Source organism: Acomys russatus, chromosome 7 (assembly GCF_903995435.1).
Source record: "Acomys russatus chromosome 7, mAcoRus1.1, whole genome shotgun sequence".
NCBI lineage: Eukaryota > Metazoa > Chordata > Mammalia > Rodentia > Muridae > Acomys > Acomys russatus.
In genome coordinates this window covers 2106504-2128234 of record NC_067143.1, presented here as the reverse complement: position 1 = coordinate 2128234, position 21731 = coordinate 2106504, and the positions used below count along the sequence as shown (strand labels likewise).

Genomic DNA, 21731 nt, shown 5'->3' with positions numbered 1-21731 from the left:
AGGAAATCTGGGACACTATGAAAAGAACAAATCCAAAAATAATCAGAATAGAAGGAGAACAAGAAGCCCACATCAAAGGCCCAGAAAATATTTTCAAGAAGATCATGAAAAATAATTTGCCAGCCTAAGGACTTAAGTGCCTGTAATGGTACAAGAAGCATCATAATAGGAAACAGATTTGACCAGAAAAGAAAGTCCCCTCATGACATAATAGTGAAAATACTAAACATACAGAACAAAGAAGGACTGTTAAAAGCTGCAAGAGGGGGAGAAAAGCAAGAATATAAAAAGGTAGACATCAGAATTGCACCCAACTCTTAACAGAGAGTTTAAAATCCAGAAGGGCCTGGACATGTATGTTGCAGACTTTAAGAGACTACATATGCCAGCCAAAACTACTATACCCAGCAAAGTATTATCAAGATATTTCATGATAACATTAATTTCAAACAATATCAACAAATACAGCCCTACAAAAGATACTAGAAAGAAAACTCCAGCCCAAGGAGGTTAATTACACCCATAAAAACACAGGAAATAATAATCTCAAGCCAGCAAATTCAAAGTGAAGGAAAGCGCACAATATCAGACTCAATTCCCAGTTTAAAAAAAAAAAAAAGACACAGGTCAACAGAATGGATATGAAAACAGGATCCATCTTTCTACATACAAGAAACACACCTCAGCATCAAAGATAGACATCCCCTCAGCATAAACAGTTGGAAAAATAATTTCCAAGCAAATAGACCTAAGAAATAACCACGTGAATCTTATCAGGACACCACAGATTAAAACTAGATTTCAACAACTACAGAAACAATAGAAAGCCTACAAACTCACGAGAACTGAACAACTCTCTACTGAATGACTTTGGGGTCAAGGCAGACATAAAGAAGTTAAAGACTTCATAGAATTCAATGAAAATGAATGCTCAACATAACCAAACTTATGGGACACAAGCAGTGCTAACAGGAAAGTTCCCAGCACTAAGTGCCTGCATAAATTAGAGAAATCTCATAGTAGCAACTTAACAACACACTGGAAAGCTCTAGAGCAAAAAGAAGTAAGCTCACCCAAGAAGAGTAGAAGGGAGGATACAATTAAACTGATAGCTAAAATCAATAAAATACCAAGAGAATGTGAGGACTCACTGAAACAAAAAGTTGGTTCTTTTAGAAAATTAACAAGATGGATTAAACCCTTGTCCAAACTAAAGAAAAGACATAGGGAGAATATCCAAATTTTAAAAGTCAGAAACAAAAAGGGGGACATAGCAACAGATATTGAGGAAATCCAAAGAATCATTAAGTCATACTTTCAAAACCTGTATGCCACACTCAAAAACACAAGTGACAACTCATGCTGATGAGGATGTGAGCAATGGGATACTTCCTCCATTGCTGGGGGAAGTGCAAACTTGTATCTCTGCTTTCAAAGTAAATATGTGAGGGCTGGAGAGATTCCTCAGAGGTTAAGAGCACTGGCTGCTCTTCCGAAGGTCCTGAGTTCATTCCCCAGGAACCACATGATGGCTCACAACCATCTATAATGAGATTTGGTGTCCTCTTCTGGCCTGCAGGTGTTACATGCAGGCAGAACACTGTGTACATAATAAATAAATAAATAAATCTTAAAAATCAGTATGTGAGTTTGAGGCCAGCCTGGTCTACAAAGAGAGTTCCAATACAGCCAGGGCTAGCTATTACACAGAGAAACCTTGTCTCAAAGAAAAACAAACAGAAAATTAATATGGCAGTTTCTCAGAAAATTGGGAATCAATCTCCCTCAAGACCAAGCTAGTCCACTTCTGGACATATACCCAAAGGACATTCCATCCTACCACAAGGACACTTTCTCAACTGTGTTTAAAGCAACTTTACTCATAATAGCCAGAAACTTGAAACAACCCACATGTCCCTCAAACAAAGAATGGATATAAAAGTGTGGTATATTTACACAATGGATTACAATTCAGTTGTTAAAAATGACATCATAAAACTTACAAGAAAATGGAGGGAACTAAAAAAAAAAAAATCCTGAGCAAATTAACCTAGACTCAGAAAAACAAACATGCTACATACTAAATTATAAGTGGACATTAGCTGTTAAGTAAAGGATAATCATGGTGTTATCTACAGACCCAGAAGGGCTAACTAACAAGGTTGGTTTAAGTGGGGTCCCCCTGGTAAGGGAAAATAGAATAGATTTTATAGGAGGACTTAGGTAGGTTGGAGATGGGAATAAGAGTGATCAGGTAGGGGTTAGGGGAGAGAGTACTGGGAGAAACAACTATAATTGGGCATTTCAGGGGCAGTCAGGGAAATCTAGTTCAATGAAAACTGCCTGAAATCTAGAATAGTAGCTCCAGAAAAGGCTCCTTGTAATGGTGGATATGAAGCCTGAATTGGTCATCTTCTCTACCAAGCAAAGCTTCCAACTGTGGAACTGGGACATCAAACCAGTCACAAACCCTTAAACCTACAATTTATCCTGCCTGCAAGATGTGCTAGGGTAAGGGTGGCAGCACAGAACTTGTGGGAGTGGCCAATAACGACTGGTCCAATTTCAGACCCACATCAGAAGAAAGAACCCATGCCTGGCACTGCCTAGATGTTCCAGCAACCAGAAACTGGATAGCCTAGAGACAAGGCATAGAACCAAACACAACTGGTAAAAAAAAAAAAAAAAAAAAAAAAAGGGTCAATGAAATGATTCCTAATGATATTCTGCTATATGCATAGACCTGAACCTAGCATAATCATCATCATAGAGGTATCGTCCAGCAGCTAATGGGAGCAAATGCAGAGACTCGCAGCCAAACATTAAGTGGCACTCAGGGAACCAATAGAAGAGGATTGTAGGAGCCAGAAGGGTCAAGGACACCACAAAAAATCCTACAGAATCAACTAAGCAGGACTCATAGTGGTTCACAGAGACTGAAGTGGCAACCAGGGAGCCTGCATACGTCTAAGCTAGATCCTCTGAGTATATATTATAGTTGCGTACCTTGGTGTTTTTGTGGGACTCCTAACAGTTGAAGTGGGGGTTGTCTCTGGCTCTTTTCCCTGCTCCTGGGGCCCTTTTCCTCCTACTGGGTTGCTGCACTCAGCCTTGATATGAGGTTATGTGCCTTGTATTACTGTAACTTGTTGTGCTTAAATTGATATCCTAGGGAATCCTGCTCTTTTCATAAGTGAAATGGAGGAGAAGTGGATCTGGGAAGAGGGAAGATGGAAGGGAGGGACTGGGAGGAGTGGAGGGAAGTAAAGCTGCAGTAGAGATGTAATATGTGCAACAATAATAAATAAAGAAACAAAAATAAAAATGAGTATTTAGATGTCAGGTAAAGTGATCAGTAACAAAACATTACTAGGTTCTGCCTTTGGATCTAATTCCAATGCCATGAATTTTTAGCACATTTACATTATCAGGTATGAATTTCTGTCTATGGGGCAGGCCTCAATCCAATCAAGAGATGTTCTATATGTCCATAAGCAGCTGGGCTTGTATTCCACCAGTCCACATATCCTGGCTAGTAGGCTGGTACTACAGGATGTAGGGTACAAGGGCAAGTAAGATCCTTGATATCTGTTCTCTGGCAAGAACTTGCATAGGGCCTTACAGTACTAACAAAAAATCTAGCCAGCAGGGGCAGTTTCCTGGTAAGTTCAAGATTGCTCTCTCAGCTCAGCTTGGTGGTGCATGCCTTTAATCGCAGCACTCAGCAGATAGAGGAAGGAAGCACTCTGTGAGTTTGAGGCCAGCCTGGTCTGCAAAATGAGGTGCCCAGAGAAACCTCGTCTCTCGATTTTGTAGCCAAAGCATTTGATGTTTTATGGTGACCAAGCAAGGGCACTGGCAATGATGTGCTTTGTTTTGTTCCTCAATGAAGAGGATGTTATAGACAAGACGACCAATACCTGGTACAGAGTTCCATTTAATAGCCCAGATGTCTGGGGACAGAATTATTGACCCATGTAGGATACCTGTGTTCAAAGATTTCACATTTTTATTTACTATTAATTTTTAAAATAGTAGGACTTCTTAAAGCTTCTTCACCCTTCTTTTTGGTTACAACACTATCTTAGCTTTTTTTTTATTGCTGTGAAGAGGCACCATGACCACATCAAATCTTAGAAAGTAAAACACTTAATTAGGGCTGGCTTACATTTCGGAGGTTTAGTCTATTATCATCATTGCAGAGAAGGTATTGAGAGTCCTACACCTGAATCAGCACACAGTAGGAAGAGAATGACAGACTGGCATGGCCTTAGGACCTGAGACCTCAAAATGTTCCATGCCTGCCCCCCCCCATAAGCTTGCAGCCACAACATAATGCAGAAATGCATTCAGTCCACCTTCAAAAGGCTCCGTAGTCTATCACAGTCTCAACATTGTTTAAAAGTCTAAAGTCTTTTCTGAGATTTATGTCAATTTCATAACTGTAATCCCTTCCAAAATCAAAATGATAAAGCAGATCACATACTTCTAACATAGAATGGCAACAAGGAGAGAATACTACACTGGGTGTGACTTCCAAATCTGAGACTTCAAAGCCTTGGCCCTAGTGACAAACCTTCCCCTCCCAGCAAAAAACCACATCTTTTAACAGTGCCACTCCCTATGGTCAAGCATCCAACACGAGTCTGGGGGGTCAATTCTATACAAACCGCCACAGCCACCCACCCTTCTTCCTTTCTTCCACGCCCCATCCCAACTTAAACATCTAACACACACTGTACAACATATCATTCCACTATCCTCTTTTATTATACTTTTATATGGTTTGCAAAATAATGGGGTCCCATGTAGCTTCTTCATTCTAGTGGACTTTTCAGCAGCCATCACTTTCCTCCATCACACCGCTACATATCGGTAGCCCCTCACTCACAGTCTTGTAAGTCACTTTCCAAAACTCTCACTGGTCACTGGACTTTAAATATGACCCAGTGCTTAAGAGCTCTGTCTGCTCTTTAGAAGACTGACTTTGAATTCCCAACACCTTCACATGGGCACTCAAACTGTAACCTCACCCTCTGGCATCCAATGCATTCTGGCCTCTGCTAATACTTGGAAGACAGGTGGCACACAGATATACATGCAGACAAAACACCCCTAAAAAAAGAAACCACACTGGTTCACCAAATTGGACATTTTTGATTCCATAACATTGATTTGGCATTCTTTCCCTCTTTGGGATAAGGTGATTCCACAGGAATCATTGTTTCCACAGGAATACTGTCACACATCACTTGTGTAATTGACTCACACAGAGAGGCTTTCTTTCTTTCTTTCATTTATTCTTTTTTTTTTTTTTGAAGGACATCTAGACTGGTTTCAAAAGTTGGTTCTCTACTTCTCCCTCCCATGGCACATTTGTGCCCACATTAATGCCAATATTAACTGTCATTTCCACTCCTGATTATGGTCATTGTAACTATAGTAAGACAGAAGCTTAAGGAGCTCTGGTCTGCATCTCCATGAGAAGTACATAACTTTTGTTTGTTTGGTTTGGTTTTAATGTGGCTTTGCTGTTGTGTGATCATTTGTTTTATTTTTGTTTTGCTTTGGTTTTACATTCTTAATTTTAAGTTTATTATATGATTAGAACATTTTTCTTCTCCTTTCCTCCTGACAAATTCTCCCATATATCCTTCCTACTCTCTTTCAAATTCATGTCCTCTTTTTTTTATTATTAATTGTCATTGCATACATATATGTCTGTAGTGGAATTATGGCAGAACCATTGTACCTAGGATAAATTTCAGAATGAATAGTTGTTTTGTAGACCTTGAAGAAATATATGGGGGAAGTAGTGGTTGTTTTCTATGATTTATAGAGTTGTTTTTCTGAAGGACCTTTTTGATACATCCTTTGCATGACTTTGGTCACAAGACCATGCTGGCACACCTGGAACATCTTGCATTATTGGCTACTGCGAACAGTGCATAATAAGGACTAAGGTTGGAGCGGTATGATTTTAGCCTTCCGAAAATGTATAGATTACATAATGGGCTTTGGTATGAGGAACTTGTTTTACACACAAAAAAACACAACTTTTCTATAACTATCAAAAAATATACTTGTTCATGGTTGTTCAAGATTTAGTCCACAGAGCCTGGATCTTCCTGCTTCCAACAGAGCTTTAACTCATCCTTGAGTGGTCCTCCTCTTTGATTGTCCCATGCGAGTCAGAACACCAACATGTGTGTGTGTGTATCCATATATCTTCCCAAGTAACCTATTCAGACCATATAATGTTCCTTGCACATATGCTTTCAAGGCTGACCATTTGGTATTGAATACCCACTTGTTCACTTGTCCCTGGATGTGACTATTCTCCTGCTCTCAAGACTGCCTAGTTGCTTGTAGTATTCTGTGTAGGATTGAGGCCATCTTTCCCCTGCTTCATGGTGCCAAACAGCCAGAGATTTTTAACCATTACTGAGGAAGCAAAACAAGCTTTACAGGATGTTAACGCAGGCCTTGATCAAGCACTTCTACATAGATTTGATCCTGCTAGTAAGGTGTGGGGCCTTGTGATATCCACGCCGTGGTTTCCCACAGGGGCTTTTCTAACCACCCAATAAAATATTATGCTGGGTTCATTTGGCTTATGCTTCTGTTCCTAATGCTACACCTTTTGTAGATAATATTTTGACTCTTGCACTAAGGGTACTTAAAATATCTCTTTTATTATTAGGTAAAAAGCCAGAATATATAATTATTGTTCCTATTTCCTAGGACTTCCTTGCCTGAACATTTTCATCCCACTATATTGATCAACTCTTTATGTTAAATTTCCAGGGTAAAATAACAATTTCCCTAAAAATGAAATCCTATCCATGTCTCCTTTAACACTTATGACTTCTAGATGGAACTTATTAGAAAAACCCATTTGTGATGCCACTTCAGGCTTTACAGACTCCTCAAATACATGTTTTGGTTATGTAATTCACTTTTGTCATTCCCTCAAACCTATAGTGTTTACTAGTTGCTTTCAGAGATCTGTACAGTTAGGAGAATTGTTGGCCATCTTAGCCCTTTCAAGGGATTGGCAAGATTAATATATCCAGTGACAGTCAATATGCTACTAATGTTGTTAAGGTTATACCTTTAGTTGTCATTAAACCTGCTGTATTTTGCCATGGTTCAAGTTCAAACAATTATTGAACAAAGACAGCCTCCTTTCTTTATTCAGCACGTATAGTCTCATTTGGGGCTCCCTGGCGCCATGTCAAAAGGAACAGGGAGATTGACGGCTAGTGACAGCCTATTATCTCACTTAGAACAAGTTGCTCCATTCTATAGTTCACAATTTGGCTCTATCACTCCACAAACTTTTCCTGCAGTTATCCATAAATTCCTGAAGCATTTCATACATGCCTGTACTACTTGTGGCCCCCTGTTGCCTTTATGTCCTTACAACCAGCTGGTGCTAATCCTAAAGGTCTTCATACCATGCTTGTTGGCAAATGGACATGACCCATGGTCCAGAGATTAGTCCTCTTAAACACGTACATGTCATTATTAACACCTTTTTCTCATTCCTCTTTGCCATGGCCCAGCCTAAAGAAAATGCCAGATGGTTGTTGCTACTGCTAAAACTGTCATGTTGGTTATGGGCTTGACACATTCAATTAAGGCTTACAATGAACCAGTACCATATAGTAGCTCTGAATTTACAGCCTTTTGCTATGAATGGAATATAACACATACCTTCAGGATTCCTTACAATCCCCAAGGACAAGCCATAGTGGAAAGAGCCCATGCCTCTCTTGAAAAACAATTAAAGGATGCTCATGAATATGGCCACATGATAAATTAACTGAGGCTCTTATTACCACTAATTTTTAAATTTTTGACAAAGATGATCTATGTCCTGCCTATAAGCATTGGGGTGCAACGCTTCCTAGCATCACCCCTTTACCATTAGTCTGCTGACAGAATCTTATGGACAATACATCTAAGAGTCCTACCCCCTGCCCTATCTGTTTCTCAGAAGGAACAAACAAGCTAGTTTTGGTTCCTGGTTGAGCAATAAAGCCATACACCTGCTCTGAGGGAAACGATGGGACCTCCCCGATGGCTCTGCAGAAGCTATTCCTGAGAGAAGAGGATAAAAACTACCAAACTCACGGATCCAGCTGTACACCTCGAGCCACCAATATATAGAAGGCCCCTGGAGTCTACCTTCCTTCTTCTTCTTCATAAGCTCCATCAGAAATAGTGGCTACAAATACTACCAGAGTGGATGCAATTACTCTATCTGATCTGTGACATTTCTTCCGGGATGTAGCTTCCAAAGCCACCACTTTATTTTTCACCCAGGAGTTTGTTTGCTTATGCCATGGCAATTATAATTTTACTTATATTTTTATGATATGATTTAAAAATCATATATGCCTCCAAAATCAGCTCAGCAAAAGTTTCCTACTGTAGATGATTAAACTTCACATTAAAACAGTTGGGGAACCTATGGGGAGTGTTGAGATAAGCCTTTTGGAAGCCACAGAGAATGGCGAGTAAAGCATCAGTGGCACCTAAGATTCCTTAAAGAATCCTGATCCACTGCACACAGTGTTATTTTACTAAGGATTCCTAGCACACTGGTGAAGTCTCAAAGTGGATCTGAGGCAAGGCAAGGACGGTGATTGCTTCCACCTTCTTCTTCTTCTTCTTCTTCTTCTTCTTCTTCTTCTTCTTCTTCTTCTTCTTCTTCTTCTTCTTCTTCTGTTTTTGTTTTATTATTATTATTTTTTATATATACATTTAATGTGTCCACCTTCTTTATGGAAGTCTCCTGAGGTGACCTCCCTCTGCCCCATTTCCTCATAGCTACACCAACCTGATTGATTGCTATTGGTGCTTGAGGTTAGTATGGGAGTCTGATTGGCCATTCAACCTTTTAAAGGCCTTTACACTGGACAATAGAGTTAGATTCTGCACCTTTGAGTCTTGTCTCCAGAGTCTGATTCCTGGGATTCTGCATGGGTTCCATTGCCATTCAGCACCACTGCTTCCCCACAGTTCCTGATTCCCACAGGATTAGCTGGAGTACAGCCTGGAACTCATTCTAATGAATGAGACAGAGGGAGAGAGAGAGAGGGAGGGAGGGACGGAGGGAGGGAGGGGGAGAGAGAGAGGGAGAGAGAGAGGGAGAGAGAGAGAGAGAGAGAGAGAGAGAGAGAGAGAGAGAGAGAGAGAGAGAGAGAGAAGTTTATTCTATAATTTCTGTTACTTCAGGGAACCCTAACTAGGAACCACACTAACACTTACTTGTGAGATCCTGATCCTCTGCCTCTCGTAATCTTTCTTTAGATATAGGAGCTTTTTAAAAATAGGTGTATCCATTGGGCCTGTTCTCTAAAACTCAGAATTTTGATTAGTTGCTTTTTTTTTTTTTTCATAGAGAAATTTACTTGTGGAGGTTGAAGACTAAGCCTATCCATGAGTACAAGGGAAAATGTTGATAATTTTGTTACCTATTATTCTGGCATAATAAAGTTGTGGTTGTTGTTTGTCATCCAATATTCAAGGCTTCACTAGCACTGAGGAGTTAGCTAGGTTTCCAGTACCATCCATGGTTTCGCTTTTGTTCAGAGTGTCTTTAAATGCAATACAGAGCTCTCAGTTACCACCAATGGGAGCTTTCCACTACTGAACCCTTAGAGTTACCCTGCCTTAATGATGATTGATGTGGTCTGTCAGGCCTGTTGGCTGTTTCTCTCCTTTGGAAGCTTCCATGGTGCATCTGGTACAATAAAAACTGTTCCTCAGGGAGGAATTTGCTTTATTTTGAAACAGGATCTTTCTATGTAATGCCACCTGTCGTAGACTCTCTATGTAGACCAGGCTGGCCATGAACTGAGAGTTCCCCTGGCTTCTGCCTCCTGAGTGTTGAATTTGAAGGCTTTTATGATCTTGAAACTAAATATAAATTTTTCTTATCATGTCTTTGTTTTTTTGTGTATAGAGAGACAGGGTCTCACTGTGGAATCTGGGCTGACCTGTAACACAAACCAGTAAGCCAAAGGTGACTTTGTACTCACAGAGATCTGCCATCCAGCTTCTTATGTCTTGACAATTACCCAAGGTAGCAGCACAACTTTCTTTCTTTTTTTTTTATTTGGCATGATATTTTTTATTTATCTTTGTATTTCATTCCTCTTTATTGCCTGGAGAAGAGTGAGGTGCTATTCCATTGTCACTGAATTTTTTTTTATTAATTCATCCATATTACATATCAATAGTTATCCCATCCCTTGTATCCTCCCATTCCTCCCTCCCTCCTGCTTTCCTTTAATCCTCTCCCCCATGACTGTGACTGAGGGGGACCTCCTCCCCCTGTATATGTCATAGGGTATGAAGTCTCTTCTTGGTAGCCTGTTATCTTTCCTCTGAGTACCACCAGGCCTCCCCATCAAGGAGACATGGTCAAAGATGGAGCACCAGAGTTTGTGTGAAAGTTCCCACTCTCCATTCAACTGTAGAGAATGTCCTGTCCATTGGTTAGATCTGGGTAGGGGTTCAAAGTTTACTGCACGTATTGTCCTTGGCTGGTGCCATAGTTTGAGTAGGATACCTGGGCCCAGATGTGCCTGTCATAATGTTCTTCTTGGAGGTTTCTAGGACCCTCTGGATCCTTCTATTTCCCCATTTTCCATGCTTCTCTCACCTAGAGTCCCAATAGGATGGCCTCCCCTCTGTCCAACTTTCTGGTATGTGAAGATTTTCATGGGACATGCCCCTTGGGCTAGTGTCCAGATATAAGTGGGTATATACCATTTGACTCTTTCTGCTTCTGGGTTAACTCATTCATTATGATCATTTCTAGTTCAATCCATTTGTCCACAAATTTCAGAAATTCCTTGTTTTTAATAGCTGAGTAGTATTCCATAGTGTATATGTACCACAGTTTCTTTATCCAATCCTCTACTGAGGGATACTTAGGCTGTTTCCATGTTCTGGCTATTATGAATAAGGCTGCTATGAACATGGTTGAGCATATGTCCCTGTTGGCAGCACAACTTTCTTAACAGAAATGAGTTAACAAGTAGATTTTATATCTACTGACATTAATCACATCTATTACACTAAGTTGGAAACTCTAATAGAAATAAATCAGTTTCTAGGTGCAATTAACATACCAAATTTAAACAACATTAAATAAATAATATAAGCAAGACGAAAAGTAGAAAAGTGTCTGAAGCAATTGTAAAATGCCACCCCATGAGTAAATTGACAGGATTATATGCAGAACTTCAAAGAAGAACAAACAGCAAAGCTGCTTAACATTTCATACTTCTTGACACAAAACAGCAAGACTTCCTGACTTTTACTATTACCTGACACTAAATTAAACAATGATCTTGGCATTGTGATTTATGCCTTTAATCCTAGCATTCCAAAGGAATGGTAGACTGACCTGAGTTCAAGGCCGGCCTGTCTCAAAAAACCAAATCCTTCCAGATACTGAAATAACAAAAAAGAAACTACAGACTGATGTGGTCATTTAAAAGAAAATTTGAGCTGGGCATGGTAGCATATACCTTTAATCAAAAAGATACATGAGCATCTTTACTTCAAAGTAGTCAATGAATAAATAAATAAATAACCTCAGCCAAATTTTGTATTATTAGCTATTTCACACTCATATGTGTGTGTGTGTGTGTGTATATGTATATATATATATATATATTCACACACAGTGTGTGTGTGTGTGTGTGTGTGTGTGTGTGTGTGTGTGTGTGTGTGCAGGCATGCGCACATGTGTGTGCACTCCCACGCGCCTCAAATACTGGACACTCTTACCTTCTATTTATCCGCCATCCTGGTGCATGATTGCAACAATCACTGTTGTTTTCATAGCTATTCAAATTGCCTCAGAACAATTGAGATTACCCAGAGCCAGCTGTGAGACTGTGAGTTTGAAGCTGTGTGTTGGAGCTTGGTTGGCTCAGCAGAGAATAACAAGTAAAGGCGGTGAGTCTTCTCCTAATAATCTATCCATAGTCAATATTTGAGAGGTAAAATGAGCCTTTCCCTTTGCTAGATTAATTGCTATCTGGTGTGATGTCAATGCAGGTAAGAACAGTTGTTTTTTGGTTACTGATCACCATAGCTGCATGGAGTCTAGAGATTGCCATATCTTAACCTCTCCTCAATTTTCTCTTCTTATTTCACTAATCACCTCTTCTTCTTCAATATTGCCACAGTATAGATGGGATGGTGTAACTGAGTTTTTTTAGGGCTGTGATGACAAATTTTACTTATTTTCTGCATGTGGGACAGCCAAGAATCTCTGCATTCACCACTTTATTAAGACGAAAGAAAGGAGGAAGAAAGGAAGGACGGGAAAGAACATTTTTCAATTATTTCTCTCTTAAAACACCTTTAGCATAAGTCACAGAACACTTAACTTGTTTCTGAGTTAGTAAAATGAGTGGTGAAAGCAGCAGAGCCTGGCATGAGTTCAGCCCTAGGCTGTTAGCAATGGGCTGACCCCTGACTTCTTGAGACAGCTATTCATTTTCAAAATCCAAGTTCCTGAAATGTCTCTCCCGGAGTCAAAATTTCAGGGTTTGGTTTTGGGTTTCTCATGTTTGTGTGATCTGGCTTCAGATTTTTTAGCCTCTTCTTCTTAGGTATGAAGTGTGTAGCCCAGAGGCTGTTAGTCAAGTCGAAAGGTTCAGATAAAAGGGGTGGGGTTCAGATACCGGGGTGCCCCATCCTAGTAAACTCAGTTCTAGTCCAGGCTGGAAGCAAGCAGCTGGGGAGACTGTGCAGAGCTTGTCTAGGGCAGCCTGACAGCCATCAGCGAGGGAGAAAGTGGGCGGGACCGGACTCCGAGGGGCGGGGCCACGCACCCGGAAGCACAGAGTTCGGGAGGCTGTAGGACTAAGTGGGTGTTTAAAAAGGCCGAGGGGGAGGGGAGAAGGTGTTTAGAGTGGGGTTATAGGAGTGACGTCTGCGGAAGCAGGCATTCCTGGAAGTTATACTGAAAGCCAAAGCCAGGAGTGTCAACGACCAGTTTCCATCCAGAGCTCACAGGCCTGCGCCGTGGGGAATCGCGTGGTGCGGACCTGGGTTCAGAGCATAAGGCGGAGTTCAGGGTAAGCTAAAAGTACCCGCAATGGCGGGTGCTGCGCGCGGCGGCCTGAGAAAGTCACCAGGGATCAGGAAGGCGGCCCTACAACCTTCCAGGTCAGAGGAGCTGCAGGCTGGAGACAGGCAGGAAGGGACCACGGGTGTGACCGACCAGTTTCTCTGATGTTCATAAGGAAGCCGACTCTGAAATTACGCTGTGGTTGTCTCCCCTTGTCCATAAATTTTAGCTCATGTGAATTGGACTGATCTGATTTTTTTCATTGATCTTTTGACTGCCAAAATGTTCTTAGTAGAATATTTGAGTTTAAAAATGATATTTGCAAGCCAATTTCTTTTTGTTATGGTGGAAAGGACAAAGCTCTTGAGAGTTACATTTGTCCACACTAACTCCCCTGTTATTCCCAGGGACTTACTAGGTGACTTGTCATCCCTGGAGAGCTTTTAGATATTAGTCATGAAAGAGCAGCTGCAAATGTAATTGAATACAAAAGTACAGGGGTTTTGGTGTTTGTTTGTTTTAACATTGGCAGATAGAAGTAAGCTTTTGATCCACCATTAATTTTCCATCTCAGCCATGCACTCTGTGATGTAAATACAACATTCTGAACGCTGTCTTCGTCAGGCTTGATTGGCATACAGCTTTAATCCCAGGACTCAGGAGGCACAGGCTGGCAGATTTTAGGGAGTTGGAGCCCAGTCTGGTGTACATGATGGGAGAGGAAAGAAGAGGGTGGGGAGGGGGAGGGGAGGGGAGGAGAGGAGAGGAGGGGAGGGGAGAGGAGGAGGGGATGGGCGGAGAGGGGAGAGGAGAGGAGAGGAGGGGAGGGGAGGGGAGAGGAGAGGAGAAAAGTGTATTTTTGTGCTGAGATCCTCGAGCTTGAAAAGGGGCTGATTTGTTTTGAGGTATCAATGACCGTATTTTCACAGTTAGATCTCGGTCCATGGACACATGACCAAAACTGCTATATTTCGATTCTTGTGTTTGCTGTGTTTGAGACCTGAACACGCTGTGTTGCTCTGTCTGGCCCAGAACTTATCATGTAGGCCAGGTTGGATTGGAAGTCACAGAGTTCCACCCCTTCTGACTCCCAGTGCTAGGATTAAAGGTGTGCACCAATACAACCATTCAAATGTTGTTCTTTTTGGGTTTTTTGTTTTGTTTTGTTTTGTTTTTTGTTTGTTTGTTTTGTTTTGTTTTGTTTTCTGGTCAGCTCACAGCCACGGGTGTGACTGTGGACTTCACTCAGAAGGAGGAGCAATGTCTGGACCCTGCTGGGAGGGCTTTGTACAGAGACTGGTTGTTGCAGACTTACAGCAGTCTGGTTTCTGCAGTGGAGGATAGTTTGCTTCCAGCATCCCTTCCTCTTCCTCAGGGTTTCTGGGCAAGTTACTCAGCAAGTGTATGTCCCTTTGGGAGGGGAAGGCCTTCGTCATTTTAGTTCATGGTAAGTTCAGAACCTCCCTAGTTTATAATGTTCTCATCCCAATCACTCAGTTCTATTTCTGCCCCTGAGATTTGACTGAGCTGTGATTGGAAGTGAGATTCAAGTTAGACTAACTGAAAATACTTTCTATGTATTTTCAGTATTTTGACAGTGCATGGCAGCTGGGTAATCACTGTAGAATCCTCCCTTTATCTACTGAGCACAGGACTGTGTTAGAAATCCAAGTGCTTTCTGAAGAGTCGCTTTCTCGTGTGCAGGGCTCACTGACCACCCAGACCTGCTCAGTTGTGGAGCAGAACTAAGAGGGCTGGAAGATGGAGAGGGAAGAGACAGTGGCAAAGGATCCAGGTATGTGGTCGGGCTTGCTGGCATGGGGTTCAAGTAAAGATAGAAATGGGACATGAAATCAGTTTTACTGCCATTTTGTGTCACTACAAACAATTGTGGAAACTTCCACTGTGTAAAATCTCCCGGGATTATCCTATTGTAGATATGAGAAGACTTTCTAGAGAAGAATTGATAATAGGACGCAAATAAAAATGCATTTGACTATGCATGTTAGTGACGCTGTACTATTCCGTGCGCATCCCTAATCAGAGTTTCCTACCAATATTAACTGGTTTTCATTTCTATGATTTTAATGTAATATAAAATGACGAAAAGTAATACCTCTAGGTTCATTTATTGTTTTTAGAATTTTGTTGCTTTTGGAATTCTAGCACCTTCACTAGCTCTTGGTGTTAATCTCTAATGGCAACAGAGTTTTGATAAGAATGGTACTGTCTTCCCATCGAGATCTCCTAACACGTTTTGTCATGTCAGTTCCAAGTAGTTCACCTCTAGGCATGATCCTCTTAGTGTTTTCTGGCTCTTTGTTGTCCCTTGGTTTTTCAGGAATTATTTTCTGTAAAATATACAAATTGGACTGTAAAAGAAAATGCTCGGAGTCTTAGAGAAGACAAACACCCTTCGAGATAGGGTCCTCACATTTGAAAAGAAGATTAGGCAATGTGTGAATTGTCACCTTTTTTATGTATTCTCCTGTTTTCAGTCTGCTGGGTATGTCCGCATCCAGGTTTTGTGGCATGTACCTGTGTTGACCAAAGACTATGTACTGGACCATTTTGCCATGTGCTAATACTCTTTGTTTTGTATTGTAATACTTCAGTGTTGTGATTGTCCTATCTGTATGGCCTGACACAGTGAGACAAGAGCATTTTAATGCTGCAAGCACTACCCGGGCGGAATCTAAACGACTACTCACCTACTAGCTAACTAAAATAAACTAGTCCAATCCTATGGACTCATAATCTACAGACATCCCAAACACTTGCCAATCTGCTCCTCCTTGGGCAGCTTCTCTCCCCGACTCTCAACTGTGCAGCAACTGCCTCTTCCAACCTTTTTTGGAAGCCCTGCCTTCCACTTCCTGTCTTCTGCTCAGCTCATTGACTAAACAGTGCTTTATTAACAACTGCTATGTGCACTCAAGGCATTCCTCCAGACTTTACTCTTGGTTTTTTTTTTTTTTTTTGTCACTTATATAATTATAATCATCAGTTATCATTACTGCAATCCATATTCATGGCATTAAAAAAAATCCTTCCTTTTAAGCATTTTATGTTTAGATAAACCTTTTGTAGGAAATATATGTTCTAATCTCTTCTGTTGTTTTTTGAATACTCTAGTCTGTTTCCTTATTTAGTGTAGGGAATTTTAAATATTTACATTTCAAGAATTATTGGAAAATGTATTTATTATTTTTCAGGAACTTTAGTGTGGACACTGACAAGGGAGGATTGGAATCTCTGTATGTTAAATTTACATTATCTTGTGACCTACAATGTAGTGCTTTTTAATATGTACACATTAGCTCTTCCAGTTGCTGTTGAGTTGCTGTTCATCCATATCCCTAGTTATTGATTACATTAGTACTTTCTCTCTTTTTGGATAGATTCCTGGTTTTGATGTTTCTGATAGATTCTTGGTATTTATCCATATACTGTAGATAGATACTATAAACAGATACAACAAATATATGCACCATGTAAGCTGTCTCTTCGTACTTTTAATATTAGTATTTCACTGGATTTTTTTTCAATTCCTCCTCTTGTGTCAACCCCTTTGTGTTACCCTGTAGGTTTCACTGTTTCAGGCCATACATGAAAATCTGTGCTTCATTGTATGGTAGGAGAGACTTGGACCCAGGTTCATGGTTTAATATGTGGATAGATATCTTTCCCAATACAACGGTTTCAAGAGAGTATCTAGTCTGCAGCAAATGTTTGTGGTATTTTGGTGACATCCCATGGTCATTGCTGTTGGACAGGTTTTGGATCTGCTGCTCTGTTGCTTTGGGCTGATCTGGAATCACACTGGGATAGCTCCAGCACTGTCATCTATTTCTGGAATTGTTCTGTATTCAGGGAATTTGTGCATCAATACAAATTCTAGGCTTCTCTTTAAAATTTCTGTGAAGTATCTTTTCAGGATAATCAGTGCCATGGAGTTTGAACTGGTCATATAAACCACACCCAGAAATACTGGAATTTCCCAATATTATGTCCCATTGTGCTTGAGAGAAACATCTTTCCATGTTCTAGTTAGCATCTTCCTCAGTTCCTTGCATGAATCAAAGTTTTCTTGATTAGTTCTTTCAGGGATTTACTTTTTCTTCTAAGGGCTCAAAAGAATATCAGTTTCTCAGAACCATTAACCATCCTCTCTATCCCTCTATTAAGTTTTATTTATGTGAGTAGCAATAACGGAAAATATTATAAAGCTGTTCTAGTTGATTTTTTAAATTTAGATGATCCAAAATCTTGATTTTACACATTTATTAGTTCTTAATTTTTTTTATTGTTGTTACATATTTGTGTGTATTCCTAAATATAAAAATACAACCTATACTCAGAGTATTTTGGAGATGATCATTTGGCATTGGATAACCATATGGTGTACTCTTCTCTGGGGAAGACTATTTTCCCAACTCTTAGAATTGCTTAGTGTTTGACTAGGGTTAAAGCCTAGTGACCTTTCTTCCTTCCATATTAGAATGTCTCCTGGCATTGTCCTTGTTAACTTCATGTTTAGGCAGCCATATTTGTGAGATTTCGTGCAGGTAGCTTCTTGGACATTCCCAGGATACACAATTTTCCTCTCTCCTCCCTCTCAGTGATCACTGAGCCATAGGTGTAGGAGTTGTGTTGCTATATATCAAGCAGGACTGAGCATTACAACTCTACACTTTTGACTGATTGTGCTTTTCTGTAATGATCTCCATGAGTTGCTAAAAGAACTCTCTCTGATGAGGGTGAGGAATAAATTCATCTCTGGGAATGAGTGTTAGGGATTTTGCTGGTTTAGTAAAGTCATGTTTGTATATTCTCCTCCAAGATCTGTGGCTTCCCTAGCCCTAGAGAAACTGGCTAGCTTTCCAGTATCAGGCATGATTTCCTTTTGCTTAGAGAGTTGTAAGTCCAATAAGAAGGTATTGGTTACCACCAAGTCGTGTGTGCCACTCTCGCACCCTTAGAGTTATCCTGCAGTGCAGATCGTTGTCATGGTTCATAGGTGTCAAAGCTGGGTAGGACGGTTGCTTGGCTCCCTCCTTTGGAAGCTTGCATGTTGCCTTCTTTTACCATGAAATCTAGTCCCCAGGGAGAATTCTTTAATATCAGATCCATATTAAGGCTTCTGGGTTATGTGTCTTAAGTGCATGGCTTCTTGAACAATAGGCACCCATTTCTACCTCTAGTAGGCAGTCCTAGGCTATAGGAATAGCCTGTAATATATTGGCAGTCTCTTGAACAGCTATATTCAACATCTTCAAAGCAGGCTTCTCATGCCTGGTGGTGGTTTTGTTAGAAAATCTATGGCTCTTGTGAGCATTATCAACCTATATAGGAAATTTTCATGTAAACTTTATACTATATGCAGACATAGACTTATAGGTACTATGGGCTTTTTTCCCCCCAGTGGTTTGAAAATTTCTTATGTTTGTTTCAAACGTCTTTACAATTATTTTACTTTACCTTTTCTGTATTTATATCTGTTGCTTCTCCATGAATAATCCCTCCCCCTGTTTTTCCATTTCCCCCTTCAGATAACTTACTCCCTGTTATTCCCCTCTCTGTTGCTCCCTCACACCCCACCATGGTCTCTTTCAAGTTTCTCTTGTTACGGCACTTACTCCAGGTTGTGGACTCACATCTGAAGATTTGGAGCTAGGAAGTTACTATGAGAGAGAACATACAAGCTCGGTCTTTCTGGGTCTGGGTTATTCCACTCAGTGTGATCTTTTCTAGTTCTATCCATTTACCTGCAAAGCTCATGATTTCCATTTTCTTTATTAGCTCAGTATTATTTTATAGTGTATATATTACAACATTTCATTTGTGACTATCTTGAAGTGCTTATGTCTCCATCAATTTAAAGAGACTATTTTTTCTGGATGAAACAATATGGTTGACAATGATTTTCTCTCCCTGCTTCAAATGTGGCTCCGTGCTCTCCTGGCTTTGAAATCACTGAGTGGACTGTGATAGTAATCTGTTATTTGGAACTTTCTATGTGATTTGCACTGTTCATTAACAGCTTACGGCATTAATTGTTTCCTTTTGTTTTTTAACCTGTTATATGAAAGGGCAGCAAGCTGGCTATTCATTGTTCCTGAAAGAGAAACTCAGAGAAGAGAAACACAAAGAACTGGCTGATTCTCCAGTAAACACGTCCCAGGTCAGTGGTCATGTCTACTTTTTTTCTAGAAATGTTATATTTTCAAACATTTCAAACTTTTAATATGCTGCCTCTGATAATTTTTAAAATTTTATCATAAAACACATTGGAAGCAAACAAAGAAATCATACACTGAAATTAAGCAAACCAAAGACTATACAACTGGAAGACCTTTTGTATGGTTGTAGTAGTCACTAGGAACAATAGCGCTGCAGAGTCTCATTTGATTTAATAGGTTCGATATCCATTATATTTTGATGATCTTACCCATCACCAAAACCCAAAAACACATGTGACAGAATTATAAATAGAAAAGCAGTTAATTTTCTATCATTTGTCATAACTGGTATCTGTTGCCTGCATTCAGTCCTACCTTAATCACTTATTTTAACCAGTCTTATTCTCTTTTATCCACGTTCTACTGAGCCCACATGTACATTGTTTTTATGTATATATATTATTGGTTACTTCTGCATATGAGGGAAAAGGTGGCTTCTTCTTTTTGACCCTCTATGACCTCAATTAATGTTACACAATCTAAATCTAGCCATTTTCTAACAAATTACTATTACACTTTTCTTTTTAGCTGAATAGCATTCCATTTTATATATATTCTTTTTCATTATCCATTCATCTGTTAGTAAATAATTAGGGTGATTAAAATATTTTTCTGTGGTGACTAAAGCACTAGTAGACATGGGGTGTAAATATCTCTAGAGTAGGGTATGGAATTCTCTGGGTATGTTTCTAGGAGTGAAACTGCTGTTGGCATGCCTTTAAATCTACCTTTGTTTTTGTTTCTTATATCTCTTTCTTCCTTCTCCACCCCAATCCCTTCCAAAACCCCAACAACAGGTAGGAGAGAAAGATTGTTAGTGGTGAGAAGGGGCGTAGTTCTCTTTGGCTACTTTCTGCTCTTTAGAGTCGTTGGGTTCTTTGGCACAACACCAGTCTCCATCATCAGGGTATTTAGCCAGCAACAACAAATGCAGCAGCAGGCTTCCCTTCTCCCTCTGACTATCTCCTCCAAGTGTTCTTCTAGCAGCCCTCCTTCCCCACCCCACCCACCGCTCATATTTTTTCCAACTGGTAAGGACCACATCCACATGAGGCAGTTCACAGCTGACAAAGATCATGCATCCTCTCACAAGGCTGTTACCAGCTGTGAAAAAACTGGAGCATCTCCACATCCCACACCGGGGATTGAAACAAAAACATATTTACATAACATAACCAAGCTTTTAAAGAAACCATAACTTCCATAACAAATTGCAGGGTAATACATTAGTTCTATCTTCAACTTAAAAAAACCTTAAACTGATTTCCATTTGTGTGTACTAATTTGCATACACACAGTGAATAAGACTTCCTTTCCACATCATCTCTGTCATCTGTTGTCAGATTAGTTGATGGCAGAAACTCTGCCTGAGGTGAGGCAGTATTTCAAAGTATTTTCAATTACGTTTCTTTGATGGCATTTTATGGATCCTGAACACTTTTTGCCATATTCGTTAGCAATATGTGTATCTGTCTTCTCAAACTGTCTATTCAGTTTATTTCCCCATTTGTTGATCGCCAGTTTTATATCCTTGGTATTCATTTTATGCAATTCTTGGTAAATTCTACCTATGTACTCCTATCCAGAGTGTCGCTGGTACAGATTCTTTCCTATACTGTGGGTGTCTTAGTGCTCTGCTGGTTGTTTCCTTTCATGTACAGAAACTCTGTATATTCATGCAGTCCATCTATTGATGTTTGGAGTTAGTTCCTGTGCTTCCAAGTAAGGCCAAGTACAGACAGGATTGACTCAATGTTAGTATTTTAGGATGATCTTCAGGTACAGCATTTCAAAGTACATGTCCTTATCACAAAATGTACACTGTGATCTTATGAGACATAAACACAGCATCCATGCAAGATAGATAACCATGCCCAGACCTTGAAAGTGTGTCTTGTTTCATGGATATGCTTGAGATACTATTGTGTCATTCTGGTTTTACAGGCTTAGAACATTTATTACACAGTGTGATAATATTAGAGAGCATCTTTTTGAGTAATTGTCTTTGCTCATCTACATCCCGTCTTCTTATATCTGAGAAAGTACTCTTCCAAGAAACAGGTGGTTAAACAGTATGTACTTATTGTTTCAGGGTCTGTTGACTTTCAGAGATGTGGCTGTGGATTTCTCCCAGGAGGAGTGGGAATGCCTGGACTCTGCTCAGAGGGCTCTGTACATTGATGTGATGTTGGAGAATTATATAAACCTCGTCTCTGTGGGTGAGAACGTTTTGCTTGTAGAATTCCTAACTCCTCCTTTCTACCAATTTACATGTAGTATAGTCTCTGTTAAGTTGTCTGAAAACTACATGAAACAGAAGAAACTTTGATAAGGGAAAGGAAGGTCTTCTGAACTGTAATCTTCATTTCTGAGGACAAACA

General features: G+C 40.1%; 2 protein-coding genes across 3 annotated transcripts in view; both read left to right on the top strand.

The window, feature by feature from the left end:
- Positions 1-21731, top strand: part of LOC127191345 (zinc finger protein 54-like) — a 213296-nt gene that overhangs the window by 170845 nt on the left and 20720 nt on the right. The window lies entirely within an intron of this gene.
- LOC127191346 (zinc finger protein 54-like) overlaps positions 21040-21731 on the top strand; it is a 46847-nt gene continuing 46155 nt past the window's right edge. The window contains exon 1 of one of the 2 annotated variants that reach the window (XM_051148411.1): positions 21040-21569. In XM_051148411.1, coding sequence (XP_051004368.1) covers positions 21425-21569 — 145 coding nt within the window. In that variant the 5' untranslated portion in view covers positions 21040-21424. The remainder of the gene's footprint in view (positions 21570-21731) is intronic. The other variant, XM_051148412.1, reaches the window with a different exon arrangement.